Source organism: Pocillopora verrucosa, chromosome 9 (assembly GCF_036669915.1).
Source record: "Pocillopora verrucosa isolate sample1 chromosome 9, ASM3666991v2, whole genome shotgun sequence".
In the NCBI taxonomy this organism is placed as follows: domain Eukaryota; kingdom Metazoa; phylum Cnidaria; class Anthozoa; order Scleractinia; family Pocilloporidae; genus Pocillopora; species Pocillopora verrucosa.
In genome coordinates, this window is record NC_089320.1 from 5,859,775 (window position 1) to 5,887,493 (window position 27,719).

General features: G+C 38.3%; 3 protein-coding genes and 1 pseudogene across 4 annotated transcripts; 1 reads left to right on the forward strand and 3 right to left on the reverse strand.

The window, feature by feature from the left end:
• Nucleotides 1–905: 905 nt before the first annotated feature.
• LOC131775632 (uncharacterized) lies at nt 906–4,209 on the reverse strand. Of its 2 annotated transcripts, XM_059091744.2 has the most exons (4): nt 4,137–4,209; nt 3,943–3,966; nt 2,589–3,007; nt 906–1,831 (listed from the first exon to the last, which is right to left on the reverse strand). In XM_059091744.2, exons 3-4 carry the CDS (start codon nt 3,000–3,002, stop codon nt 1,037–1,039), a joined length of 1,209 nt encoding a protein of 402 aa, XP_058947727.2. In that variant the 5' UTR covers nt 3,003–3,007; nt 3,943–3,966; nt 4,137–4,209; the 3' UTR covers nt 906–1,036. The 2 variants fall into 2 exon arrangements, with proteins under 2 accessions (XP_058947727.2, XP_066028437.1); XM_066172340.1 differs by lacking the exons at nt 3,943–3,966; nt 4,137–4,209 and adding an exon at nt 3,853–3,920.
• Nucleotides 4,210–5,040: 831 nt separating this feature from the next.
• LOC131775617 (proteasome subunit beta type-6-like) lies at nt 5,041–8,292 on the reverse strand. The gene is made up of 5 exons (XM_066172072.1): nt 8,111–8,292; nt 7,285–7,414; nt 6,144–6,198; nt 5,922–6,011; nt 5,041–5,271 (listed from the first exon to the last, which is right to left on the reverse strand). Exons 1-5 carry the CDS (start codon nt 8,275–8,277, stop codon nt 5,144–5,146), a joined length of 570 nt encoding a protein of 189 aa, XP_066028169.1. The 5' UTR covers nt 8,278–8,292; the 3' UTR covers nt 5,041–5,143.
• Nucleotides 8,293–14,944: 6,652 nt separating this feature from the next.
• Nucleotides 14,945–24,473, forward strand: LOC131775625 (histamine H2 receptor-like; annotated as a pseudogene).
• On the reverse strand, nt 24,465–27,389 carry LOC131775624 (receptor-transporting protein 3). Its single transcript, XM_059091734.2, has 4 exons — nt 27,176–27,389; nt 26,209–26,574; nt 25,688–25,815; nt 24,465–24,637 (listed from the first exon to the last, which is right to left on the reverse strand). The coding sequence occupies exons 2-4, from the start codon at nt 26,522–26,524 to the stop codon at nt 24,521–24,523; spliced, it is 561 nt and encodes a 186-aa protein (XP_058947717.2). The 5' UTR covers nt 26,525–26,574; nt 27,176–27,389; the 3' UTR covers nt 24,465–24,520.
• Nucleotides 27,390–27,719: the final 330 nt, after the last annotated feature.

Here is a 27,719-nt window from a genome sequence, read left to right on the forward strand (position 1 = left end):
CTGGTTCCCATGTATCAGGTTTAAATCGGAAACACCGGCCAAACTATGGCTATTAATTGTATGGGACCAGTTAAGACTGTGCCAATCAAAACAGTACATAAGCCAGGCATATGCATTCTTGACCAAGCGTGAGGTCAAGATGGCTTGATGTAAGCCGAGATGTTTTTTCGCTTTTTTATATGCCGAAATGTAGTCGAGGTTCGTAAAAACAAAATGGCCGCGAGGTTAAATGGAAGTAAACCGTAAGATCATTTTCTGCGTCATGTATTATGTAATTATTGAAGCGTACTTTTTCTTTTATAACGGTAAAGAGAGCTAGAATGTTTCCCAAGCCCCATTATCCTCCTGTTGTGTGTAACAATCTTTATTTTGTAAAGTCATGACGTATATGTATGACGTACTGCACGCGTAAGTGCATTTGGCGTATTTTTTTCTAATCCGAATGTTTTTTACATGCTATCTATTAAATGTTTCAAATGAATAATGAAAGCATGCAAATATTCATAAGATGAAATTGAAGTTTGATTCGCTTATATATCACGGATTAAAACCACGCCTTAACTACTTAACCTTATACTGTGATTGCGGAATCGATTCGCAGAGTTTGTAAAAAATCTTTTTGGTTTTTAAATTTCAAATAAAAAATTTTTCTCTTCCTCCTCTCCCTTTGTATTTTTTTTGTAGCTACGCGCAGCGCGCGCGATTTTTCAAGAAATCAATTCACGTCAAAGAACTCTGACCTTGACGTTGGAAAACTGACGTACACATTTTAGAAACCCCCTCCCCCCCACTCTCGCCGTCTCTGGAGTCAGATGTGGTGATATGATCTGATGCGTTTAGGTACAGTGCAAGTTTTGCCTCGTGTTGAATGTTTGCACAATTTATTGAACCATTAAAACCCCTAAAATTGCACCTCTTGCGAGCAAACAATCAGTGAAGGTGATCAGTTGAAAGAGAAATCAAAATATGTTCGCCACAGAGTTATCGAATCCCGCTATTTTCTAGAACTTTTGATCATGACTGAATTTTTCCTGGATTATTTTGCTGATGGACCTTTAGTCGGACACGCCCCATGAAGATTCACCTCCGCGTATTCTGGTTCTTTCCTCTCAAAAAGCACCTGAGCCGTCAGGGGCGCAATTGAACCTGGTGCCAGTTTCCCGGAAAACTCGATTCGAATTTTTTCACATTGCTTCAGGTTGGCGTTCTGAATCTGTCCCGGGAAATTCTCGATGTAGTAGGTTTGTCCGTCTTGGGATTTTCCGGAAAGCTTGGCTGCGTTCAGATTGGATATTTCAGCAACTGGTCTGGAAAACTCCAAGATAACTTTCCATCCGCCTCGGACAGAATCTATCACTTGCAACTCAAACCTCATCTTGAAGTTATTTGGCGGCCATTGATGAATCAATTCTACGCCGGCGCGTTCTTGTGGGGCCGGTGGTCCAGGAGCTGGGGCAGGCAGATCAAAATCTTCACATTTCGTCGCATTTGGATTGAAAACGAAGAATGCATTCGGTGCAGCTTCGTACAACTTCGCTTTGTAGCAGTTAAATTCAAGGCGGAGATATGATTTCGCTTTGAGCTTCTTGTTGTAGGGCCGGGGTCCGAGACAAAAAGAGTCGTTAGTTGATGCTTTTGGAAGCGAGACTGTCGCCTTGTCGATAGCAAAATTCTTCGTGCTGATCTTTTTGGTGAACTTGAGTGATATGCTCCAGTAATTCACAGCCTCTGGGACGTGGTATTCCATGATCATTTTAAAACCAGAATTCGATTCATCGACCGGCTTAAGTGGATAGATTGGTATAACTTGTTGAGGTGTTGTGGGCTGAAACTAAAAACATTTAAATATTTTTAACAATGTTTTTCATATTATTATTTTTTTTTATCAGAAATAAACTTTGATCTAGAAGCAAAATCAATGTTAGACCAATCAGACAAATAATATCAGAGAGATTGACAATAACTCAATGTTTACTGACTGTAAGCATTTTGTTGGATTTTTATTTCCCATGGACTAAACAAATAAGTATAATCATTTGTGACAGAAACAAAAGAACCAATTTTTTGATGGAGTGGAAGGCTTCAGAGAAAGGTGAATACTTATCGTAAGCGTTTCAAGGACTTAGTACTTCCCAACATTAATTCGGATCTCTTCCTTCAGTTCCTCGTACCACTCGTAAGATTTTGTTTCCAATCCACTATTCAAGAAGGCCAAGTCTTTACCACAGAGGTAAAGAGAATCGATGTGAAATTAGCTTTTTTAATTTTAGAGGGTCAGTGTAATGTTTGAGGCGAAAACACTTAAACTGTGGAGCTACATGAAGTCAAAATGCAACTTTAAGCATGTGCCAACAGAAAAAAACCAAATTAGAAACCAGACAGTTGACCCTTTTCTAGAAGTGAGGCCGAGAAACATGGGAACGAAAACAAAATCGGTACTCTCTTCTCTACTCTCTTCCGTCTCTAGCTTTGTCCCGTCATCCCATTCGTGCCGTGCTAATTTGAATCATCCCCATGCCTCTCGCACTTCTAGAAAAAAGCGAACACAACTGGGGTCGAGTCAGCTCCAAAGTCGCGAGTTTACCAACCGGGGTCTGGGTGGGGAGTCGAGGACTTTTGTTTCCGCCTTTGAATATAACTGTGACGTTACCAGGGGGGGAGTTTCTCTTGCCTTTGTAGGCCACCACAGCAAATGTTAGAACTTGACCCGTTGCCAATTTTTTATTGAAATATTCTTCTTTGAGATCATGTATTCTTTGATCGGCAGATTTCTTTGAGACGATCGCTCGCCATACGTCGATCTTCTTGATTGGCTGGGAAAATATCAGTGCGATCCTCCAACCGTTAGGGACTGGGTACTGCATTTTGACGGTGATGATGAGCTTGAAGGCCTCGGCCCAGTCGTGCTCTAATTCCGCTGAGCCGTAGATCATTGGCGAGTCAGCGGTCTTACACCTCAAAGCTCCCAAAAGGACCAGTGAAATGGACCAATACAAGTGCATATTTCCTGAAGTGAGACAAAAACGAGGCAGCCAATTTCCAAATAGAAGATTAGGAGACTTTTCATGGGTTCCAAGGGTAGGACGTCAATTTTTCCTTTTACCATACGCAGACATAAATTAAGACTACTTTTCAGCACCAATTGTTTTTAAAATCAATCTAAATTGTATTCAGTATCTGAGCAACGTTTTCTTAAATGCAGTTTTGAAGTTATGAAAACATTGATCTTTCCCTTTGTTCTCGCTCAGTATATTTAGATGTAAAGCGTAAATAATAAAACTGTTTGGAGCTTGCAGCTTTACAAACAAAATTTGTTCAGTTCGTTGTTCGATCTTTTTTTCACTTCAGCTGCATCTCTTGTTTTTAGAAATTTATCAAAGTTTCCGTATTTACATTTCCCAAAGCATTCGATGACACACTGCAAGACACATATCCATTTATGGGTGCAAATATAGACATTCTAGATTTTGTAATTCTAATCTCCAAAATGAGCTCTTTGAGATATTCATTTGTGAAATTGTAGGACAAACCCCAGCCAGAGGGGGAGGGGGGGGGGGTGGTGGATTTAAATCAAACTAATTCCAGTGTTTGAGTTATTTTCCTTCAAAGAAAATAAATGGAACAGACTTTGGAACTGAAACTTGAAGGACTTATCAATAAGTCATTTTCAAAAGCGAGGGTGCAAATCAACTCACATAACATTTGTACTCAGCTTATCCTACAAAAAATGATCTCATCTTTCAGTGTAAAGTTTTTTCCAAAGCGTTCTCTAAAAGACGTGTTTCTATGATTCAAATGGCTGATATTATTATTCCCTCCTTTCCCCTTCCCCCCCCCCCCCCCCAAACTAACCAAATTAATCCTTGATTCCCTCAACATCGCAGTACAGTGCTCGGGAGATTCTCATAGATAGACAAGTATTTACAACAGTCAACGGTTTACCTTAAACAGCAGCTTTTCTACGTTCTGTAAGTAATGAAAAAAATTGAAATATTACAGATTAAAGATATCATAAAAACATCAAAACCTCTTCATATTTCCCCCGCCTAACACGATCGACAGAAGCTGTCACATCAGCAAATGATACAGGTACATTTATTGTAAGAAGTAGAATTTGTAAAATTAATAACTCTTACCAAAAGACGTCAGGGCAATCTTTGTATCACTGATCAGAACTGTTCTGCTGTGGAGAGGTGATATCTTCTTTTGTTCATCGCCTGTTACCTTGACAGACAGTCCTGCCTCTTGAAACAATATCTTGTCCAAATAATTTAATGTAATCTTTTTCTTTCTTTCCTCTACCTTTGTGATGAACTCCTTACAAAAGCAAATAAATATCTTTTACGGAAGTAAACAGTATCATCGCACATTATGGATTCGCCTTTGAAACATCTTGCAACCCTAAATCAATGCTCAGTATTGCCATCCGGCAGCTTAAAAGAAACCAATTGCTTTCGACTTTTAATGAATATTTTACGATCTGCCGCCATTCTAAGAATGGAATCACCTGGTAGAAGGGAAAGTAAATATGATCCAATTCCAGTCTGAACTGTCCCAAACCAGTAATTGTTCTCTTCGAGCTGTTTACGAGTTTTGTGTTTTTTGTGTCAATTCTCATGATCGGTTTCGATAAAATAACGACAAAACAGGGACTGTTTGTTTTTCAGTGAGAGCTGCGTAGAATTTCTCTTCCTCCATCGACTTCTACATGGGGGGAATTGGAGAAAAGAGAACGTATAATAGGCAACAAGTTATAGCGAAAGAGGAAACCTCTTGAAACACTCAGACTGTTCAAATAAGAAAAAAATTTTGTTTCAATTTTGCGCTATTAATTACGGAAACGGGGAGTTCTGATTCAAATGTCAAATGCATAAGGGCTTTTTAGATACACTTGGATTTATTTCGCAATGATGAATTGCCTTAAATAAGACATTTTCTCAAACGTTTCCTCGTGGCGCTAGCTGAAATCCAAGTAAAACAAGTTCAACAAAAGATCTGTTTTAAGTTTTTTAAATACATCAAGTACTGATCATACCCGAGTTAGACTACTCAAACCACAAGATTTTATTTCTGCTCTACAGTCGGTGATTAATTTTAATACAAATAAAATGTCAATGGAACAGGAAACTTTCAGTGGTGCTATTTATCCTTCGTAGAAAGTAGGAAGCTCATTTCCGAGAATAACTCTCCTTTCTATGCCTGACTCATCAATGGCTGCCAAACGGATTATTCCACCTGATGAACCATCCCTTGACATAGCCAACGCCACAGCTGAAAGCAAAAAAAAATTAAAAATTAATATTTAGTAAATTGTAATTTTCCAAACCTTTCGCCACACATTTGTTGTAATTTAAGCTCCGAGTGTTAAGTACTGAATCAAACAATATCTCAAAATGATGATGTTATTTCCTCTCGTCACCTTTCTAAGTAAAAATTATTGACATTGACGGGAAAAATTCTCCATGGGTCACTACTAGAAGTGATAGGGTTGTTACAGTAGTTTGTTAAAGTTTACACTGGAGCCAAGTGACCAAAGCATTAAACCATGAAACCCTTAGACTAACTAGCATCTCAATTCTCCCTATGTTATCACCCCTGGATCACACATTAAGGTTATGGGAATAAAGGAGATGATCACCAACTCAAGAGGCTCTTGCTTGTTAAACAAATAATTCTCTGACCCCTCTAATGGAAACCTGATTTCTGCAGAGATCCCAAGGCTACAGGTCATAGGGATCTACATGTACCAGTAGCCAACATCATTTAAATAGCACCATTCAAAATGTTCTCTGGAAAGTTTTGAAAGATATTTCAATAATATCTGTCATTACAAGACCTCCCCATGACAAAGCCATAGATCATCACACCAGCTTCTGGGTTAGACAAAAAAAAAAGGTTTCCAAGTGCATTTCAATACCAACCATTTGCCACAAATTTGAAACACTCCTCCTTTGTCATTCCATGTTTGTAAGTAGCATCACAATGGCCATAGATGTAAGTACTTCCAGATCCTGAAAAAAAAAAAGAAAAAAACTTACACATTGAAAATCTTCTCAGAATCACTGTGAACTATCTTTGCATTTGAACCTGCATGAGACTTCCAACAAGGTATCTACTAATTTAGAGTGTCTTAAAATATTTACCTCCTATGGCAAAGGGTTGCCTCACACACATTCCACCCAGGGGAATTGAAAAAACCTATAAAAAAATAATATCAAACATTTGTAAACTAATTACATACTTAGCAAAAACTATTTAAAACCAAAAGATTCTACGGCGGTAAATACAGATAAAATAATGCCAAATTTGCATATACACTGTAGCCTTATGCAATAAAGTAATCAAGCTCTCAAATGGTTCCAGACACTACATGTATGTGAAATATTTCAACACTTTCAGTAATATGCATATGCCTCTGAAAATTATATATGATTGATAACCACAATTATCTTAGTACCTTTATTCTGAAATGCTAACTGATATCTAGTTTTATCTATTATTGCAACAATTTTTTTTCTTGAATGTTTTCCTCCTTACTGTGAACATTTGGTCCCATTTTAACTTTTGCAAACTACCGATATCAGAGTTATAACTAAAAATTGACCGATATAATAACGAAGAGCAAGCGATTAATTTTGTCCAAATTCTTGTCATATTTGACAGCTCGAGTATTATGCACTGATTGGGTCAATTCAGTTTAGTTGGAACCACTGTGCTTTTCCAATAATGTGATCAGAAGCACAAATGTTCATTTAAAGTTCCAAAACCATGATGCAGTCGGTTTCCCTCAGAAAATATTTCTACTGAATTGCACAGCCTTCATCAGTCTATTGAAGTAAGTTATTACACAGCAAAAAACTTTGTAACCATTTGCTCAGAGTGCCCCTCCCCTCTGATGGGGGCATGGTCTGGAAGATCTTTGGAAGCTCAAGCTCCTTGTCCCTATTAACCTTTTAATCTCTGTAAGTGACCAGCATGTAATTTCTCCTTACAGTAATACTGCTGAATCATTCATTAAGATCATGAGAATAACAGAAATGGTCGCCAACCTAACAAAACTCTTGATTGTTAAACAAATTCTCCCTGTCAGTACCAAAGGAATTGTATAGAGAAGAGTATGGAGAATATGGATACTGATGTTAGGGTGTAAAGGGTTAAATGATGGACATCTCATCTTGACCTCTATAGCCTCTTTATTGTCCTCTTGTTGTGATTGGTTGATTCTATTTAAGTGATGCTGGTAACAGCTGTGGCATTACTCTTAGTAAAATAAGCTCATCTTACCTGTCCTCCTTCTCTCTTATCCCAACCTGCACAAATAATGCCAGCTGTCAGTGAATCACGGTTTCCATAACAAACCTCACGGAAGACATTAGCCACTGTTTTCACAAGTGGCTGTTCACCCATTTCAATGCTATAGGAAAAAAATGATTAACAAAAGGTTATCTTTTCAATTCAATGACATTTTATTTTAACAGTGAATACACTACTACATGAATTGGTACAAGACTTCAATTTTTAAAACTTCTCTCGCGAAATTTAAATCAGTTTACAAAATATTACCATCAATACATCCCATTAAGGTTTAACACTTTAACTCCCAAAAGTGATTAACAATTAATTTCTCTCTATAATACCCATACATTATCCAGAAACAGGTTCTGAGAGAATCCAAACTTATCAGTTGGAAGTTGTTATCTTGATAAAACACTAAATTCTCATACTCATTTACAAGGAAATGCATAGCAGCTAAAGGGGAAAATTAACAATCAGATGTTGGGCTTAACCCTTCCACCTCCCAAGATCTAATTAGTAATTCTCCTTACTATCTGCCATACAATTCTTATGATGTTAGTTCAGAGAATTTGGTATTGGATCAACTAATAATCCCATAATTGATATTCTTCTCTATTCTCATCACCTGCCTGCTTGATATTGTATTGATATTGTAAGGAGAAATTCTGTCTTGGTCACTTGTGGGAGTTTAAAGGGTTAAGTTACTTATAGAAATCAGTAGCACTATAGTTCAAAGACAAAACACTTATATAGAGAGGAAATTAACTCAATAAAGCTTCTTCTCCAATCAACTCAAAAAATATACCAATATTACCTGATGAAGTTCAAATGATATTTAGCTATATCAGCAATGGCCTGTGTTGCTGCTGCAGATCCTGATCGGCAACAAAACACTCTATCTGTCACTGGAGTCAGCTTATCTGTTACTCGGTTTGCTATGTATGCACTAAATAAGGGAAACAAGTTATAAAAAAGAGTCATTTGAGTCTGGTGGCCTGATGATTTCTTAAGAAAATTGTCTTTTTTTTCAGAACAAATGTAGCACAAGGGACTCAAGCATCTAGTAAGGTGCACTTTTACAGGCACCTTATTGTACTCCAGGATGGTAAAAAGCACTAAGAGAGAGTTAGCTACATGTGCATTGTATTCTGATCTAATATGTGATAAACATGTAATTTCTCCTAACAAATCAATTGACAAGGGATGGACCGAAAGAAAAGTTGACAGGAGGAACTGCAAGTGCCTAAGTAGGGAATCTGGAGCTCAGGGTATTCAAGATAAGGAATAAGAAGGGGGGCAAGGCTAGAGGGTTTGAGAAATGCAGGCAACAAGGCTAGACAAACATACAAAGAGCATGGGATAAAACGAAAAAAAGGGAAAAAAACACAAATAAAAATGGATTTTTTTTTCATCTCAATCTCCACTTCCCCTCTCATGGTCCTCCTAAAGAGGGCAAATGGATTTTGACAAGAAGCAGCCCTCTGAATCGAACTAAGCAATCTTTTCTTTACACAACATCAAATCTCTCTCCTAATTCACAATACAACTTATGGAGGCTAGAACAGAGAACAAATAAAGAACTGGACAACCTGATCTTTGAATTCAGCGCAAGTCTTCATCAGTAGAGTGCAACAAATCACGAATAAAGTAGTAACTTTTATGGCCATTGAAAAACCACCGTTGGAAGCGTTCGCCATCTTTTTAAAAATGAGGACTTGCGGCACACGACTAATCGTTCGAAATCAAGTCAACGTTTATCGTACGAGGGGGGGGGGCGTCTTAGAAAAAATTATTCTCCCTTCCACACATCTCCTTTGATGATGTAGAGCAAAAACGGTTCACCTACCAAGTTGTTGTTTCGTGAATCCGCACCTAGCACCACGCCGCCATTGAACTCAACCCAGCCATTATTGTTGTCGTGAAAAAGACCATAAATGAGAAGCTATTCAACAGAAAATGTCCTCGTTTATAAAAAATAACAAATTTATCTTACTCCTGGTCTATGGTCTGCTGTTAGCCAGTCTGGATAATCGTCAGAAGCCATGGTTTGTTCACGATGACTTAGCATTCCGGTTGAAGCATGGCCGCCATTTTGGTTCTGCGAGCCTCGTTCTCGGTTGAAAAGTTTCATTTTAGTACCCAGAATCTCCTCGCTAGTGTTCCAGTCTGCCCCCGGTTGGAATCCACTAAATCGCTATACGGTGGATAGCGCAGTACGTTTATTAACAGTTATGCGATGGATAGTGATTTATCCGGTGAGATTGCGTATTCCACTCTTTGAACAACTGGGCCCTGGGAGGAGGGGATGCCTCCCTGGGGCTAAAGGGAGGGGTGAGCGAAATTCGGGAGGCGGGGCTCGCACCTAAACTACGCGTTCAAAAAACGCTGGGGATGGGGGTTGACGGACAGAATTTTAAACAGGAGACATCGGGCAACAAAGTGCATAATTAACACAAATAGTGAAATTTAGTTAAAAACCAAAAGATCGAAATAAGGAATATGATAAAACACTTGGAAGCTAAAGAGGTATGCAAGCACATACCAAAAAACTCCGACTAAAGTCAATAGCCCATTAAGCAATAGGCTAGTGCTAACTTATACTCGTCATAAGCTGACTTCAGATGAAATAAATACTCATGTTTGAAATAAGAACATTTGTTGGTGGGAAACGAAAACATCATGCAAAAGGAACTTGAAGTAAAATTTCAGTAGAAAAAGAAAAAAAAATTTTAAAAAAACACATAAAATTTGTACGGAAAATTTATTTTCTGTTCGTGCGAAAATTAATATGATTTCACGGACTCATGGAGTTTTAATTCTATTCCTTTGGCAAATTGTTTTCAAGTGTTCAGATGTAAACGATGTTCAAATAAAGGATGTCAGTAATTGTGGAAGAAATTTAAAGAACTTTTCATTCAAATTTGGATTTTATGACACCATGAAGGCAGTCTGGTGCGCCTAATAATAAGCCGGATGGTGAATGGGTAAATCAAGAGCTCTTTCTTAGTTTGCGAATTACACGCGCCATATTGTTATCTTTCTCAGTGCAATGTGAACACAAGAGGCTTTACCGAAATAATGTTTAAGCTTGACTATCACGCAGCTAAAGGCGGAGCGCTTCATTTCACAGACCCGAAAACTCTACAATCAGCCCGCGTTTTAGCAAAGTACAAACCACAGTTGCGAGAATGGTGCGAATCACAGTCACACCAACTACCAGCATTCGTCAAAGCTTTCAGTTTTTGTTAACTGATCATAATCTCAGGTCTGCTATCGTGAAAATATTCGGAAATATCGTCATTTTTGCTCGCCCTGAAACAGAAACTTTTCGACTGAATACCGCATCCTAAAGCTCTGTACTTCAGTCTAGCAGTGTCAGATTTATTCGGGGAATATTGGTACAGCCAGTGTTTGTTAAAAGGATTGTGGTAGGACTGAAGTTCCCAAACCATGTCGGATTTTTGCACTTTATGGCTACTATCATCGGCGTTATGTCGGTGGGCGTATCTTTGCAGACCCTCAAACTTATCAGTGTAGACCGAGTGCTCGCGCCATTCGCCTAAAAATGCGGTCCAAAAGAAGTTGCCACAATTTTCCGAGTGCGTCTCATATCAATCTTCATGAGCCCGTCATTTTTCAGTCTTGTCCAGATCCTTGGGCAGGGGGGAGTATATTACTGCGATAATACCTACTGGGTTGGATCACTTGGATCAATACAGGACTTTCCTTGTCATTTATTGTGTTGTGTACTGAGGAACTTACTCCAATTCTATTTACGCAAAACCTTCCTCATATCCCGACAGATATTTGAATATTAGCCCCAGGTATCACGACCCTTGTTATCTAGAGCCTCTTTTATTGCAAATCAGCCCGGTCCTCGAGCTTCCCACCCACCCGTCTCCAAATCCCTGTTTAGTACCCTCTCGAGGGAGTGGTTATCAACGTACAAAAGCTGTATTCTTCGTAATCGAACACAAAAGTGTAAACGGAGCCAGGGTCTTTTGTATTATAAGCACAATATATACCAACAAGTCAAAATTCAGTCCGAAAGTTTCGATAGATTTTGCTTTTAATTTGTATTGACAAATTGAAACATGTTCTTTTGGTACTGGCTACTGTTTAAGTTCCTGTCTGTGTTAGATCCTCTTAGACCAACTTTTACTGGGATAAGGAAGCCACGTACTCATGGGTTTCCCTTACAGTGAAAGCCCCTCCTACATGGAAACTGAACGTCTTTAAATGAAGCAACCAAGGGTAGTACACCAGTTAAGAGAAACTTTTTAACGGGAGGGGAGAGTGGAACAGCTTGTTTTAGGCAGCATATCTTTCCCCAACTTTGGCTTTCATTTTCTACACTTTTCTGAATGACGCAAACTGCAGTGTTGAAAGTTGGCGGAAACAAGGTTGTTTACATCCAAAGGTCTCCTGTTTCTTTTCAAACACCAACCGATTGTCAGTGATAAACAGGCAACTTGTAAAAGTTTCAGGAACGTCAAACTTTAGCGAAGTATTGCTCTAGATTTTCAACCGCAATTATCTATATACATTAAAATAGGCGAAAAAATTATACAGGCCATAAGCAGGTCAAGCTTTAGTGTAGTGCGATTTACGACAGCTTTCATTTGCTGGTAGGTGAAAAATTACTTTTCACTTTATGTGTGCTCGGCATGTAATCAGTTTAGCCCTTGACAATGGTATAAAGCAGGACCATTAGTGGCAAAAAATAGAACTAAAGCGGACCGAATTTTAGCAATTGTTTCAAAAACATTCATAATTGAGGGTTCGTGCATAAATCAAATCTCCCCACAAAATTTAGAATTCATTTCATTTCCTCCTTTATTTGTAGGATGACATGATCACGGCTGAGGAAATAGCAGTTGAGGAAAAAAAAAAAGGGATTTCATAATGTTTGAACCACGTCTTGAAGCCAATGCTAAAAACCAAAGATTTTAAGAAACGAGGAAAACTGTATGGTAGAGAATTGGAAAAACCGCAAATGGGGTGTTACGAAGATTAATGCAAAAAACACTTAGCACCTCTATGGCAAACACAGAAAAGCCACCGCCCTCTAGTAATTATGATCATTTGGTTTTATAGGCAGAAAAAATGAACCTTAATTGTACATCAAGCTGCTTTTTGTGGACGTGGAGACTGAAAAGGCCACATTGTTGCAAAACTGAATTCAAAAGGACCCTCAGAAAACCGCCGGAAACGTCGATGGTTAAACCTCTACCGATCTTTTACGAACCAGTATCCCAGCACCAGCACTACAATGTTCAGAGCTGGTGTGATGCAAAACAAATTCAAGAGTCGACCTTCATGGAAGAGCTCGAATGCTGTTTAACGCCATGATACAACTTAACGTTGTCTCTAGTGACCATCACCGGGAATGTATGGATTTTGTTGTATATCAGGAGGAGTTCTCGACTGCACGCCGCATCAAAGGCCCTTTACTGCAGTCTAGCTATTTAAGATCTAGGTTTTGGTTTGGTAGTCCAGCCAGCGTTCTTTATAAAGGCTCGTGGCAGGGCCATACGATACACAGAGACATGCGAGATTCTAGGGGGTCAATGTCGCTGGGGTTATATCATGTGGGGATATCCTTGACAGATATTGTCAGCGATCAGTGTGGATCGTGTCCTTGCTATTTCGGCTCAAGATGCGTTACAAAGAAGTTGCTTCTGTTTCCGCTGTGAGTCTCGTATTAATCACTTGTGGTTCTTCAGTACTTTCCATGCGTTTTCGATCTTCTTCAGCCCGGTCATTCTTCAGCCGTTTCAGATCATTGGCATCATTTTGTGCATCGGTGTCTCCACTGTCTCGGACATCATATTTTTCCACACTCTGCGAAAAAACGTGCAAAGTCAAGTTCAGAACTACAGTCTCGAGGAAGAAGCATCGCAAACTTCCTTCAACATAAAACGGTAACAAGAAATCCCGGTGTCCACTGCACTGTGGGTTGTATGCGTCCCTTATAGCGTGTTACCATTGCCATTTATGTTGTCCCCTTATCGCCAGGATCGCTTGGGGAATGAGTCCAAATTTCTTGCAATACAGTGGTGTACTGTTTCTATGATCTACATGAAACTCCGCGTTGAATCATATCTTGTATTGTTGGAAAATCCCGAAGGGAGGGATTCAATGAAGGGAATTATTAAAGAATGCTGTTGCTGTCGCAAATAAGCAACATGAAACAAACCAATTTAGTTTTATTGATTGAATGAGCGGCAAGTAAACAGTACCCATGCATGATTTTCGTTATAAAAATGCAAATCAACTCATGTACAAGGTTACTTTAAAGACGACGAGGGACGTTGACGGCATCAAGAGAATATAACAATTATCCCTGACGGACAAAGAAAATCTGTCTGTACCATATTTTCAAAAACTAAAGACAGACTTAGTACAAACCTTTAAAAACGCAACACGGAGTGTTTTCAAACAACCACTTTATAGTTCGTTCATGGAAAAAGGTACTAAACCTTCTTAAATTGGATATAGGAAACTTAAAATACTCCATAAATAAGCTTTTCCGTTTTTGTGTCAAATCACAGATGATGTCAATAGTCCTGATGTATGATTAAAATAGGCACAAGGAGGAAAGTGCTGATACATGCGGTGTTTGAATAGTGCAGGGGTGCTTTGACGAGAACATCATTGGAAAACTGAGCCGTGAGCAATTGAGAAAGTGACAAATGAGAAAGTGGTTGCAAAATACAATAGCCTGATTTGACTTTAGCCTTTTATTGCGGATTCATTTTAGTTGATGCTCTTTTCTTTTTTCAAATCTCCCTATCCTATTGTTGCCTTGCTGAAATCTTATTTATGGACATATCTTAGTAATTATGCATAAATCCAAGGTGACAGACGCCCCCCCCCCCCCCCCCCGAAGGGGCCTGGCAATACGTGTGTTCGAGCTTCCAGATAGAGAGGTCTGGGTTCGAGGACCCGGCATGGGTCATTGTAATGTGTTCGCAGGTGTAAAAAATCCATTTACGAAAAAAGAGACTAGAGTCCAAACTCCGTAGAAAATACGTATTAAAATTGTCAAATGAACCACAACATTTGGCTAAAATAAAAACTCTGAAACTTCTTAAATCTCCGAGCAAAGGAGTAACAAACTATTACGCGAACGAAAGCTCATAACAACTAAAACTCCGCGAAAAACAAACCAAAAGTACGCGAAAAATGTCCACGGTAGTTTTCCTATGTCAAGGTTAGAGTTCTTTGACGTGATTGGCTAATTTGTGAAATCACCCACGCCGCGTGTGAATACAAAAAGGATACAAAGGGGGGGAGGGGGGAGGGGGGGGGGGGGAAGAAGAGGAAAATTGTCACTTGAAATTTAACTGAGAACGAAAGAGATTTTCTATAGAGGGCAATAAGCATAACTCTCACACTGCATCTCTCCACTCAGGAATTCAAATGAGAGCCGGGTAATTTTCAAGAGAACCAAAGGGATTTCCGAGGGGTCAATTGCTATGAGTTGCTAATGCAATGGTACAAAATTCGCGAAGAGATGGGGTAGGAATGCGGCACGGTCACGTTAGCGAAAGGTTTAAAGCGAAACAACTGACAGCGTTTGAATGAACGACATTTTTTAAGCGAGTGGCGTAATGTTTCGAATTGGTGTTGCACACTTTTGAAGAAAAACGCTGTACTTGATGAAACCGACTGTACAACAGGCAAGTAATAAGCAATTACAACGTTGACAGCGCGTGACCAAGACAACTTCCTGAGAAAACGAGAAGGTCGTGTTTAGGAGACGGAGGCATTCATAATTAATAGGTAAGTAATAATGAGAACAGAGTTTTCTCTTTTATAATAGATCCACTGAATTTTTTAGCATCAAGCTTGTATGTGTGTGTGAAATTAAAATTTGCCCATACTTGTTTCTTACGTCATTGATATAGAAGTGTTTTGGCGTTGTATTGTACTATCGTAATGACATTTTTAACGAGCAGTTTCTGCTGTGTTGTGTAACAAACGCAATCTATAGTCATGAATACATCGAAACTAACTAAATTCAGACCACAACTTGTGAAATATGTGATATTAATCATTCTTAAAGTGTTAGCAAACTTTGCAAAGTCACATCGGAGGTCACTAAGTCATGTAAGTCTGGTACTTGCGAAGGAAACTCTGTTTGGTTTCATTGGATACACGTCCAAATTTTCCCATCTCTAATAGTCCAGCTATCGCGAGAGGTAAATAGAAACACGTAATTTAGTTTCTAAACTGAGAATTGTTCCTACCTAATGGAATACGACTTGCAATCTTCAAGATTATTTGATTTCCGATTCAGCTCAAACCCTCTTTCGTTTGAATGTGTGGAAACAGGAAAAAAGAAATTATCTTAAAATCCTCCGTCTTAACATATAATCTGAATTTAACAAAGTTCAAATCCGGAGTGCAAGAGGGATTTTTGCTCTCTTCGTTGAATTATGAGAAATATTCTGCAGCAATCACAGCTGGAGTGTTGTAAGCCAGAACAGTTGATTTTGCTCTTCGTCTGTGACAAGCCTTGTGCGTCACTTGTAGTTGTCAATATTCGACTTTTGCTAACTGTAAGAGGAAAAAGATTTCCATGTGTTTTTCTGAGGTAGAATGATTCCGTATGAAAAGGAAAACTGATTACCATTAAAAGCGAAAGCAACAGAATTGTTTAAAACATCGTGTGCGAGTGTTGTATGGACACATTCTTTACCCATTATGACAGAGAAAGTCCCTTGGCTCTCGTTCAATTTTACTTGGCATCGAAGGAGGTAATTTTTTTCAGCGATTTGCAAGGAATTAAAGTAAATCTTTTACGAGATGAGGGAAGGAAACTATTATGAGCCAAGTAGCGCTGGACGCAATCGATACACTAAATCCCTGAATGCAGAAATATAACCCTTCACCAAAACAGAAAATGTCCTTAGCAGTCATTTGCATTACTATTCGGGTATTCTCTTACAGTCACGCTCTTCAAATGAGTCAGCAAGGTCGTGCATATACAGGTTCTATGACTAATCCATTATATTTAGCAACAAATAAAATCCCCCCTTTGTAATGCTAAAGAAAGAAAATTAGGGTCAGTGCCAAAAAATGATTGAATTTTCCTCTTTTTTTATGTGTGCGGTAATAGCCGTTTTGTCGTTTCATCGGAAATTGAACCTCGCATGATTTTCCGGCCACGATTGTTTAATAAAGAGAATGATGGATTTCTTTAGCTCCAAACAATCACGATGGATCGTAATTGAACACAAGGAAAACTTGAAAAATCTCAGTTTAATGTTCTATCAGTTTTCCTGGCACCACAACACTGATTAGTTTTCTTGGCTAAGTTTAAAGTTTGTATGCAATCTTCGTATTCAATTAACTATACTCGAGACCCATTTGACTCCTGGGTGCCGTTTAAGTATTCAGTCTCTCTTTTTAAATAAATCATCAACGATGGGAAAAAGACAAATGGTACGAGATAACAGAAGAGGATTTGTGGAGATAAGAGAGTCTTCAGCATGGTTTGCTGTCATAATATATCATTATGATAATTCACTGCATTCAACTGATGGGAATATTTGAAATATACTTGTTAAAATCGAATAAATCAATGTACAGTAATATTCGAAATGCCCTACATTACTCCAGTTGTATCTATATTTATACTACGCCGAGACAGAAGGTAACAGTCTCCCCAAAACACTTTACGAGTAACGTTTAATTCATTTTTTTATTAGACTGATCTGTTGTGTATTTAGACGTTAATAAACGTCGCTATTCATTCATTAAAATCATTCGTAAGTGGCTATGAATCTTTAAAGCGCTTCGATGTGTTGTTTTTAAATGATCCTTCTCATTCGATGTATGATGGACATTTATATACTGAAAGGAAAAATTGACAGTTGCTGTATGATAAAACTTTTTATCATACAAACTACGGTGTTGTACAAGGATTTCCAGCCCTGAGAAAAGCCGTAACAACACTCGTGAAAAAAATACGATATTTTTTCACGTGTGTTTTGATATCGCCAATCAGCTGCTGAACGTCACACGCCTTTCACGCCACTCGGTCAGGTTGATGAATGAACGGTAAAGCCTTCACCATTCTCAATCCAAGGTCGTTTGTCAGAATATTTTCGGATTATGTCTGCTAAAAAACCGAAATATTCCTATCGACGCTTACAGAGAGTGACGTTCAAACTTTCCTAGAAAGGGAAGAAAACCAAAATACGAAATGAAAAACCGAAAATTACGTATTTAGTGGCTTTGGTAATGGCATTTTCGCGGCTGCCGCTGGAAGATTTGCCACAGGCCGATTTTGGCCGGGTACTTGAATGATTTCCTCTGTCGGTAAGGACCAATTCAATAATTCAGAATCTTGTATATTGAAAATTAGGCCCATTGTTTGTTTTTTTTTTTTTGCAGTGATTCTGGGATTGTCGATCCTTTTATTTTCATTCATTAAAAGTAGAGTCGAATTTTCTTGTCAGTAAAAGGCTATTGTGTTTATATGAAAAAAAAAATAACACATACTTGCTTGTAGATATGAAATTTCTCTTCTCGTATTCAACTCACATCTCACTCGTTCGCTGTGCTCACTCGTGGGCTATCGAGTTAAACATTCGAAGGGAAGTCCATATCTACGCGCGCCCATGTATTATTGTCTATATAAAAATAATAACAACACTCTTTTTCATTACATGATAATTTAGAATGCCTATAAATACGCGATGAAATAATAAGATGCAATGTTTTTCAACTGCAGATTTAAGGCGTTTTGCCGCGGCCATCACAAAACGCTGTTTTGGAAAAATGGCTTTCTTTTAAGATTTCCTCATAAATGACACCCACTGAATGCACTTATTTCTTTTCCACAAAGGAACAAGAAGAATAACAGCAGATTGATTCATTACTACAGTGAGAATGAATTCGACACAGCTCTGCACTTCATTCTCAAAAAGGTAAGCGTAGATTTTTTGTCTAACGTTTTATTAAACAATACGGTATTTAAACTTTACGCAGAAACCGCTTATCACGAAAGAGATCGACAAGATTTGCAGAAGAGAAAACCATCATAGCTACCGAAAGAATTGTAGTTGTTGAATTTGCGGTTTAAAAGAAAATAAGAATTTTGACGATTTGTGGCAAAAATTAATACCTGAATAAATGTGCAGATTTGCTATCCATGTTTGCGGCCAAGAGATTTAATGGTTTTAAAGTGGGCTTAGTGGTTGCTGTATTTAGGGATTATGAAATCACTCTCAACTGGGTAAGCATGTTCAAAAAATTTCAAGTAACTCGCCTGTTCGATAGAATGGCGCATTTTAAGCTAGGGATTTCTGATTTCTGATTTTATCCATTTTAAGTGGTTTTTGGAAGTATTGAGAGCACTTTAAACTGAGACAGGTCAAAGTCATGATTAAGTGTGATCAGATGTTCCTTTTTTCCTCCGATCGGACGTTCTTTCTTCTAGAACAAAAGGCTTTAGCGCATAGTTTTCAATCCCACCCGATGTGTGCGACAGAAACGCCTTCTTTAACTTCCTCTATGGTTTTAGGGGCCACCATGAAGAAAAACAACAATTAACAAAAACATTCCGGTCCACCCTTTCAGTAATATATTTAAATATATTCAAAAGAAAAGGGCATTATGTTCGAATGTTTACCTCCACCTTGACAATGCCGATAAAAGCGTTTGAAGATACTGTTTCGGAAGTAAGTGGCATTACAGAATGTAACAAAAGATATGTAATCTGTGATGGACGGCTGATAAACTATTGCTACCGAATTTGTAGATATACCTAAGAAAATCATGTCATAATAGCTTACTTTGAGATAATCTTCACTCGTGTGCGTTAGCTTCCATTTATCAAAATACTAGTTCTACTACATTTCTCTTGTCCTGAAATTGAAGAATTTTACTGATGTTTTGCCTAGATATGGTTTCCCTAAGATAAGATATTGAACGCGTAACAGTGTAACGATGTGAGTCATTTTTCGAATGCAAACAATTATGTGACTTTCTTCTGCCCTGTACGATTTTTTATCATGAATTAGGTGGCGTAAGTTCTTCTTTAATTTTTTCAAAAGCTGTTATGGCTGGTATCCGGTTTTCACTTTGAATTAAAGCTATAACTAGCTTCACAAGGCTCGTCTCTCTTCAGTTGTCACCTAATCGTGACCTATGAATCAAGCTAGTCTATTTTGCAGTTCAATCGACCAGGGGAGACTTTCAAAATGAGGCTTTTAACGCAGTTATTTCCTCCATTTCAATTATTTTTTGCTGTCAGGATGTCATCAATTTTCTAACAAATCTCGGTATTTTCTTAAATTACAGCTAATTCTTTTTCATTGATCTTGATCAACCGAAGCTTCCTTCTTCCGCTCTGAAGTAATTGAGAACGAATATTTCTTTTTTATTTGTTTTCGGTTGCATCAAAAATAGCTGGCGCGAAACATGTTCTCAGTTCTCTTGACGACACCTGAAGAAATATTATTCAAGTAAATCATTCAAAGAGCCCTCTCTAAAGCGCAAATAAAGGTAGCTTTTATTTTGTACGCAAACATTGGACATACATCATGTTATTTCTTTTGAATACCAAATTTAGTTTGTTTACTCTATGTGAATACCAATTTTGTTTTAAGTGTTAACTTCGCGAAATTTTCGCATTTTAATGTCAACTTTGCGGCTTTGCCTTTTTCCGCTGGTATATTACTTTATTACTGTATTCAGCGGACACAGTTGTATGGGTCTTTGAACTTTTCGGCTTTAATTCCAAATGAGCATACGAAGAGAGGATTTCTAAGCCATCGCCCGTTTATCAAATGAAGGACTCCTGAAAAGGAATAAAGAAAGCCAGTCAAAGAGCGATGATAAGTTTCTCGTAAGTACAACAAAAACTTTAATGTACAGAGAAAAAAGGCTATTACTTGAAAAAACAAAAGACTGTTTTGTATTGTGTGTCGTGTAGCAATATCATACGAGTTTTGCTTTTCTAATGAGAGAGGTCGCGCAACTGAGTTTTCACTGGGACTTAACGATAACCTTAGCTTCGAATTTGAGAGGAATTTTTCTGAGCTAATGTCTTGTAAAATACGCCTCATTTGATGACAGGGAAAGAGTTATTTTTACCTTTATTGTTTGATTTGTTTGTAGTTATTAATTTTGCCGAAAATTACCGTCCAAGGGAAGAGGGCTACATAATTTCATGAACTGTTTGGAGGAGAAAATATTCATGTCCAAAGAAATGAACAGAGATCTTCATAGATGCTCTTTTGTACTATAACAATGAGGAGGGAAAAAGACTTGTCTTTCGCTTGAGTTGTTAGGCTTGAATTCTCAATTGTTGTGCAAAAAAAAGAAAAGGATTTTTGACGCAGTTCACTTTTATAAACCAGTTAAGAAAGAAAACAAGGCGAACTTCAATTAGGCATCAAAGCTCATGACGTACTGTGGAATCAATTAATTAAAACAGCTTATAAATTATTCTGGTCTTTTAGCAATATCATAGCAGATTATTTAAGGAAAAACGTCGTCCCGCTGAGATTTCATCCGGACAAAACGAGATTGCTTGTGGTAGAAATGAGTCATGATGATGTTTATTCATGTTTTTTTTTTTATCATTTTTGGCAAACTATCGTTCGGAGTTAAATGCGATAAGCGACAGGAAGGAGGGAGCTTAATTTCAAGTATGTAAGAGTGAATGCTTTTGTGTGTAGAGTTATGGAGATCTTTTTCAATCGTGTGCTGTTGTTTAGTTAGATTTTAGGTACAAGGGAACAGATTTATTATTATTTGAAAGCTCTGCTAAAATTCTAAATTATCTTGTATAGAATATTCTCAAGGAAACATTAGTTTATCAATCCGAGTTAATATTAACAAAATCGTTAGGAAGCCGAGAATTGATAAGGGGTTCCATGCAACTAACAAAGCATTTAGAGTACAGAGGCATCATTGACTGAAACGTTCACCACCAAAACTCTAATACGTGGGACACAGAAAATCACACGAGTTTCTTTCATTTGAAAAGAGTCTTTGAACTGAGTTCATCCAGACTAAAAAGACTATCTGCAATCGAGAGGGAATATACTGAATTTTTATTGTTGAACACGTTGTTGTCAAGACCAAAAGAAATTGAATTCTATCAGATTATTTCTTTGCGTGCCGTTGTCTTTAAGGAAATCACGGGCACGATAAGAGCGGGAATTAATGCCTTCATGTTAGTGGCAATTTCAGGGATACATTTCTTATTTTTTGAATTGTACGGCTCAAATTCCAACATTCATACGCAGAGAAAAGAGTTCCGTGTGGTCTGTTTTATCAACCAGTAATTGATAAAAAAGAACAGTAAAGCGAGATAAAGAGGGCAGCGAAACTAATTGATTAATTAAAACAGGCTGATAGCTACCAAAAGTCAGTCGTATTATGTGTCGTGTAGCAATATTAAATAAAGAATAATACATGGCGCGCGAGTGTTAAACAGTGCGCTCACCCGTGAGAGTTGAACACGAGAAGAGATATTTCATAGCTACAAGAATTTACATATTATTTTGTTTACCATGTGAAAAACAATTTCAGCAAACAACCTTGGATTGAGAATGGTGAACCGTTGCCATTCATACATCAACCTGACAGAGTGACGCGAAAGGCAATTGACGTGTCAGTAGATGATTGACGATTTTAAATACACGTGAAAAAATTATCATACCTTTTACTCGCGTGATGACACGGCTTTTCTCAGAGCTAGAAATCCTTGTAAAACACCGCAGTTTTTATAACAAACTAAGTTTTTTCTTAATACAAAAGCAGCTATCGTTATAAAGGGGAATAGGAAAATATTTCTGCGTTTCAGGTGACAGTTCAATCTTTGTCTAAGGCGACCTGTTACATTACTGGACGAGTAAGTAGTACATGTCCTCTGAATGAAGTTTGGAAAACGAAAAGCTTAACTTGTTAATCTGGTTTTTTGAGTCTTTTGACATATTTTTCCTCATTCTCTTATCTTTCACAGTCCTCCTTCTTCCGATGGAGACTCCATGGTCCTGTGGCACACACAGATAGTGTATATAACGATCGTCATCAGCATAGCACTCATTGGAAATTTTATCATCTTCACAGCGATCTGCAGCATCAGACGTCTTCGTACAATCGATAATGTGTTCATTGCTAACCTGGCTGTTAGCGATTTTCTCTTCACGCTCATTGAAACATGTTCCAACACAACCCGGAGGCACAATGAGGCCTGGAAACCACCCCACGACTTTGTATGTTATGTAATAATGGCATCAAGTGTCCTCTGTGCGTCCGCTTCGGTGTTCACTCAGACAGCAGTGGCTGTCAATCGACATTTCGCCATTACGCGGCCGCTCCGGTATCCAAACTTTGTTAACAAAACTAAAATATATATTTCCATTCTAATAATATGGATCTTTGCAATCGTTCTCGCCTCCCCACCGTTGATTTGGCGACCCATAACGTTATTTGCGGTGAAGTGGAGTCTTACGACAAAAGCCCCACTTTTGAGAAGGTCTACATGACTTTAGAATGGATTTTATCTTCATAATCCCGTTTGGAACCATGTCGGCCATATATTTTAAAATCTATCAAATCGCTCGGAACCACGCCAACCGAGTGAAGCCTGGTACGAGCGAAGAGTCTGCCTCACGCACTGGCACCGGCGGTAGTATGAGAAGAATTCAGATATCAAATTTCAAAAGACAGTTAAAAGCTGCCAAAATGTTGGTGACCATCGCTGGTGCCTTCCTGGTCAGCTGGCTTCCATTCTTCGTGACCCTTACGCTGTGGAAGTTTCAGAAAGGAATACAGATAAATCCTAAAGTTTTCACCATATTCCTGTACGTTGTTTACACTTTACCCGCCGTTAATCCTGCAATTTACGCCTTTTGGTCAAGAGATATACGAAAAGGGATAAAACAGCTTTTGTTCTGTTGCAAACGAGACAGGTAGGAAACATGAAATCAGACGAGTGAGGGAAAGAACGAACGAAAAAGGTACCTTCGAGCAGGCCTTTATAAGCCGTTCGGCACGAGGAGTTCTGCGCCCGCGAACGGCACGAGGGTTCTGCGCCCGCGGGAAAGTATGAGGACTTGAGCAACGCGAGTTGTTGAGAGGTTTACAAGGAGCCTAACCGGCCAGATCACAGGCATACCACAAATCTTCCTGCGGGCAGAGAAATGCGTATCCTGCAGAGCTTGATACGATGGCCTATCCAAAGGGTACGAATGAGGCAAAAAATGAACGTATAATTGAACTGGCGCGAAAGAGACTGTCAAGTAACCCTGCATTAAGTTAAGGATCCATATCGAATTAACTCTAGGTCGTGAACGATCTGGAAACCGAAAGAGGACACTTTTTGGCCACACCTTTCAATTTATGCTTATATATGGGCGAGTTTTAGGAGTCTTCACTAATGCAGTTATTTAAAGATGATTTTATGAAAGATGTAGTGAAATCTTCAACTTGATATAAGGTGCATTCTTTTCATTCCCGCAAGCAAACAAAGTTTTAAGTTTTTATCCCTGAATAAACCCAGATTGCGAGCGCAACACACGAAAGCGGCTGAAGTTCAGCATTGTTGTCCTTATCAAAAAGTCACCCGACTTGATTGTTTATAACAGATGATGATGATGATGATTATTAATCTCCTACCCAGATCCTACCTGTAACTGTAACTGTTACTGAAATGCTTACGATTGCTTGGCCGTGTAAGGTCTGGGTACGAGACTAGGTAATAATGATGATGAAGATAATAATGAAATTGATGATAATTATGATAATTATTGCATGGTCAGTTCTGGTCTCACATCTCCTAGTTGACAGAATCATTCTTTTCCATCTCACATAATGTAGACGGCAATAACCATCTCTTTGTTCTAAGCAAGGGGATCTCTATACTGAGAATGGAAAGCGCATGAGTGTGAACTTCCCGTGGAAAAATTACCCAGGAGGTAGGTTGGTCTGCCAGTCCTTCTCAAAGAGTTATTGCCAGGCTCGAGTTTTGGCGTTTTCTCGTGTCCAGTCCTCGATCGTCTCCTGGGGAAGGAGTTCGGGTTCAGTTCCTGAACAGCGTGTGGTGATCAAGCCGAAGTTTTTGCTCACCAGATTTCTTTTTTCGTGTGATAAACTTAAGAAGCATAGCACGAAACGGAGCTGCAATTCCATAAAAATATTTTGAAATGAACGATTTTTTATTGACGTTTCAGTAAATTCGATTTTTAGTGATTCAGCTGTGACATTGCCCCTCTTGGCATGCTTGACAGCGTCTGGAGTCATGTGACTGGCGCATTCTTCCGTGTCTTTTACTATTGTTGGAGTCTTCCTGTGGAAAATCGTAGAAATCCTGGAAAACGAAGAGAAGATCATTTTTACTACAGATAGTACAATTTTATTAAGAATGACGGAAGCAAAACCGATGCGATCCCAGCGGCCCATATCAAATTATTACATTGAGCCACAAGTAAGTAGACTGAAAGAGAGAAAACTGCCTGAAGTGTGAGGAAATAATGGTGACCATGTCATAGTCGGTTTGAGTTTTGAATACGATTAGCTGAGAAAATGGCGTGAGTTTTTTATACCATAAACACAGCGTGGAAACCAAATGCAGCGGTGATTTAGTTTCTTTGCTCAATTGAAAATTGCTCTATTTCATTGATGATCTATAGACGTGTCCAGTTTCATTCAGAAGGTCGATAATAGCAGTTAGAACAAGTGATTTGTTTACATAGATTCCACTACGCTTTTTCGGATTTTATAATCATCTTATTGACAATTTACTAAAAACCGTCAGATGAAAAACTTGATGTAAATCGGTGTGTGTCGAAAACGTGAAAAAACTGTACCACTCTTCCATACAAACTCACGATTTATTCGCTTGATTCAACAATTTTGCTACTACGTTTCGGTTGACTCCCACTCACAACTCTCAGCTCACTAGAAGGAAACACACTCAACGTCCTGTTGTAAGCACGTGGAGCAGTGCCATACATGAGACGATAAAACATGTGCTGTATACAGGTTTACTTAATTATGTATAAATAAACCATGAAATCCCTTATAAATGTCAATCAAATCGAGAATAATTAACGCATCGTACAGTTCCCCAACATGTTTAATCTTCTATTGACTGCTTGGAGGGCTGTAGAAATTTTACTCAAGGCTTATTTTCAGACGCATCGCCCTCATAGAAATGGGACGTTTTATCTGAGTAAAGAAGGGTTTAAGCTTCTCTCACGATAACCTGTCTGCAGGCCTGTGAGGCTATGTTCCAGCGGCATTGTAAGCGTGGTATTTGAATGTGGTATTCATGAGTATGGAATACACAAGGTATCCGAAAAAAAGACTATTTGCTGTTTTAATTTAAAGTTAATAATCTTCTTAGAGTTAAAACTACCTCTCCTATCTTTTTATGAACGTTTTCCAGAACTCTTTTGACCTCGTCCTCGTACCACAGCGGATTGATAAATGTCCCATCTTCACATATTTTGCACTGCTGACCGTACAGCCTGAACCTCAAGGAGTCTAAGAAGGAAAAAAAACTCATTTGTTGTCAATAATGCATCGCAAAAAGAATGAATAGATTTACCAAGAGAGGAAGCATTCTCAAGCCCAATATATTGTTTCAACAACTGAATCCCGGTTGAGGTCTTCCTTCACCTTTTGTATGTCTCGCTACCCTAGAATATTCTGGTGGAAATGGACATTGCATAAGGTGTCCGCCTGAACAAAATTCTTGAATCAGGATCGGTTAAATCTAGTAATTGATCTAAAAACGGAATTGATCTCAAAATGACTCGAAGTGGATTAACTCAAGGTGATCGTTTCCTTCAAGAGACTATAAACTTGTGTGTCAGTATGATAGATTCAACAAATTTATCAACAGAATTTTCGTTCGACTAAACATGAATTTCTTACATTTATTTGTCTCCTTCGGTTCATCTTTTTGTCCTTTTTCTTCCGTCTTCAATTCTTTCTTGTTGTCTTTCTCGTCACTCTTCTTGTACCAAAATATAATCCTTCCCATCATTGAAGTCCACGAGTTGTTGCAATCACAGAGAAATTTGACTTTGGCTTTATCCCTAAATTTTCTCCAATCCCCTGGCATTTCTTTGTCAGTCGGCTCCAGTGTCCACTCGTCCGGATTGAAGACCTGGAAGATGTCATCAAAGGTTGTATGCCAGAATTGTGACAATTTTAGCTGCGGTGTAGCGTTATCACCCCGTGAAGCCATGTTATACCTTATGGCTGATTTACAAAGCAACACAGGATTGTCTTTCTTCACTGAAAGAAAAAAAAAATTAGAAAATTAAAGGCTCTGGTTAAAATTTGTTTAAATGAACGGAAATAAAAACTACTTGTCCAGTTTTCTCGTTTTTAATTCAACAGCAATCTGCACGGCTTTTGTGACTGGCTTTACACCAATCTTAACTTACGCATCTGGAAAGGTACGGTTTTCTGTTTGATTATTTACACGTAACAGTGAATTTTGTACTTTCGGTTTTTACCTACGATAGCTAACATTTCACTTCCGGTCTGCGAGGCTGTATTCTTATGCCTATCTCATCCTTCGTCGGTGTTTGTTTTTAAAAGACACCTACATTTATTGCTTAGCCGAGATTAAAAAAAAAGGGAACGTTTTACATTGAGATCTATCTTGCTGCCCGATGGAGAGCTTCGATCGTAGATGTAAGGTGCGTGTCTTCACATCGCCGTGTTTTTTCTCATTGTATGAATTAATTATTAGGTGAAGACAACATCGAACATGTGTACAACTCAAATAAACATTTTGACTTTGAAATCTGAGTTAAGAAATTAGCTTACATAACTATTCACCATCTATCTGTGTGATTCACAGAGTTAAGGATCTCGATTTATATCTTACCTTGCTTTTTGAGGTTTCGGTTTCTTCCAGTAGAGAGCGTCGACGCCGGAGCTTTCAGATCCAGTAGGCTAGACGCAAATTTTCTGGGTTAAATTCAAATTACGTCCACCTGTATTTACTGTAGACAGTAATGCGCCGATTTCTTTTTTTTTCCACTTTTTTTAACGTAGCTTTTACTCTAGATCGCTGAATCATAACTATGATATCAGCCAAGAACGATCGATGGTGTTATTTATACGATTTCGATTTCCGGTTACTAAGAAAAGCTATTTGAATGTGTGATGACAGCAGCTGGGAACTGTTAAACACATCTGATTGGTCTATAGGAGGAAGTTTCGTTTTGAAAATGAATATCAACTTGTATTACCGACAAATAATATCTGTTTCTTATAACCAAACTCAATGACTCTAATCAACTCAAAAGCAACAATAAATGAACAGAGATCTTCATAGATGCTCTTTGTACTATAACAATGGAGAGGGAAAAAGACTTGACTTGGGAAAAAGACATCCGGACGAAACGAGATTGCTTGTGGTAGAAATG

Excerpts from the sequence above, each read along its gene's own strand:
- LOC131775632 (XM_059091744.2), bottom strand. The coding sequence starts at position 3,002 with ATGCACTTGTATTGGTCCATTTCACTGGTCCTTTTGGGAGCTTTGAGG. Across the intron at positions 1,832-2,588 it reads GACTCCCCACCCAGACCCCG|TTTCAGCCCACAACACCTCA; the intron begins GTTGGTAAACTC and ends AAATGTTTTTAG.
- LOC131775617 (XM_066172072.1), bottom strand. The coding sequence starts at position 8,277 with ATGACTCTTTTTTATAACTTGTTTCCCTTATTTAGTGCATACATAGCA. Across the intron at positions 7,415-8,110 it reads TATCATTTGAACTTCATCAG|CATTGAAATGGGTGAACAGC; the intron begins GTAATATTGGTA and ends TTTTTCCTATAG. Across the intron at positions 6,199-7,284 it reads ATAAGAGAGAAGGAGGACAG|GTTTTTTCAATTCCCCTGGG; the intron begins GTAAGATGAGCT and ends ATTTTTTTATAG.
- LOC131775624 (XM_059091734.2), bottom strand. The coding sequence starts at position 26,524 with ATGGCTTCACGGGGTGATAACGCTACACCGCAGCTAAAATTGTCACAA. Across the intron at positions 25,816-26,208 it reads ACCGAAGGAGACAAATAAAT|ACTCCTTGAGGTTCAGGCTG; the intron begins GTAAGAAATTCA and ends TTTCCTTCTTAG. Across the intron at positions 24,638-25,687 it reads TTCATAAAAAGATAGGAGAG|GATTTCTACGATTTTCCACA; the intron begins GTAGTTTTAACT and ends TTCGTTTTCCAG.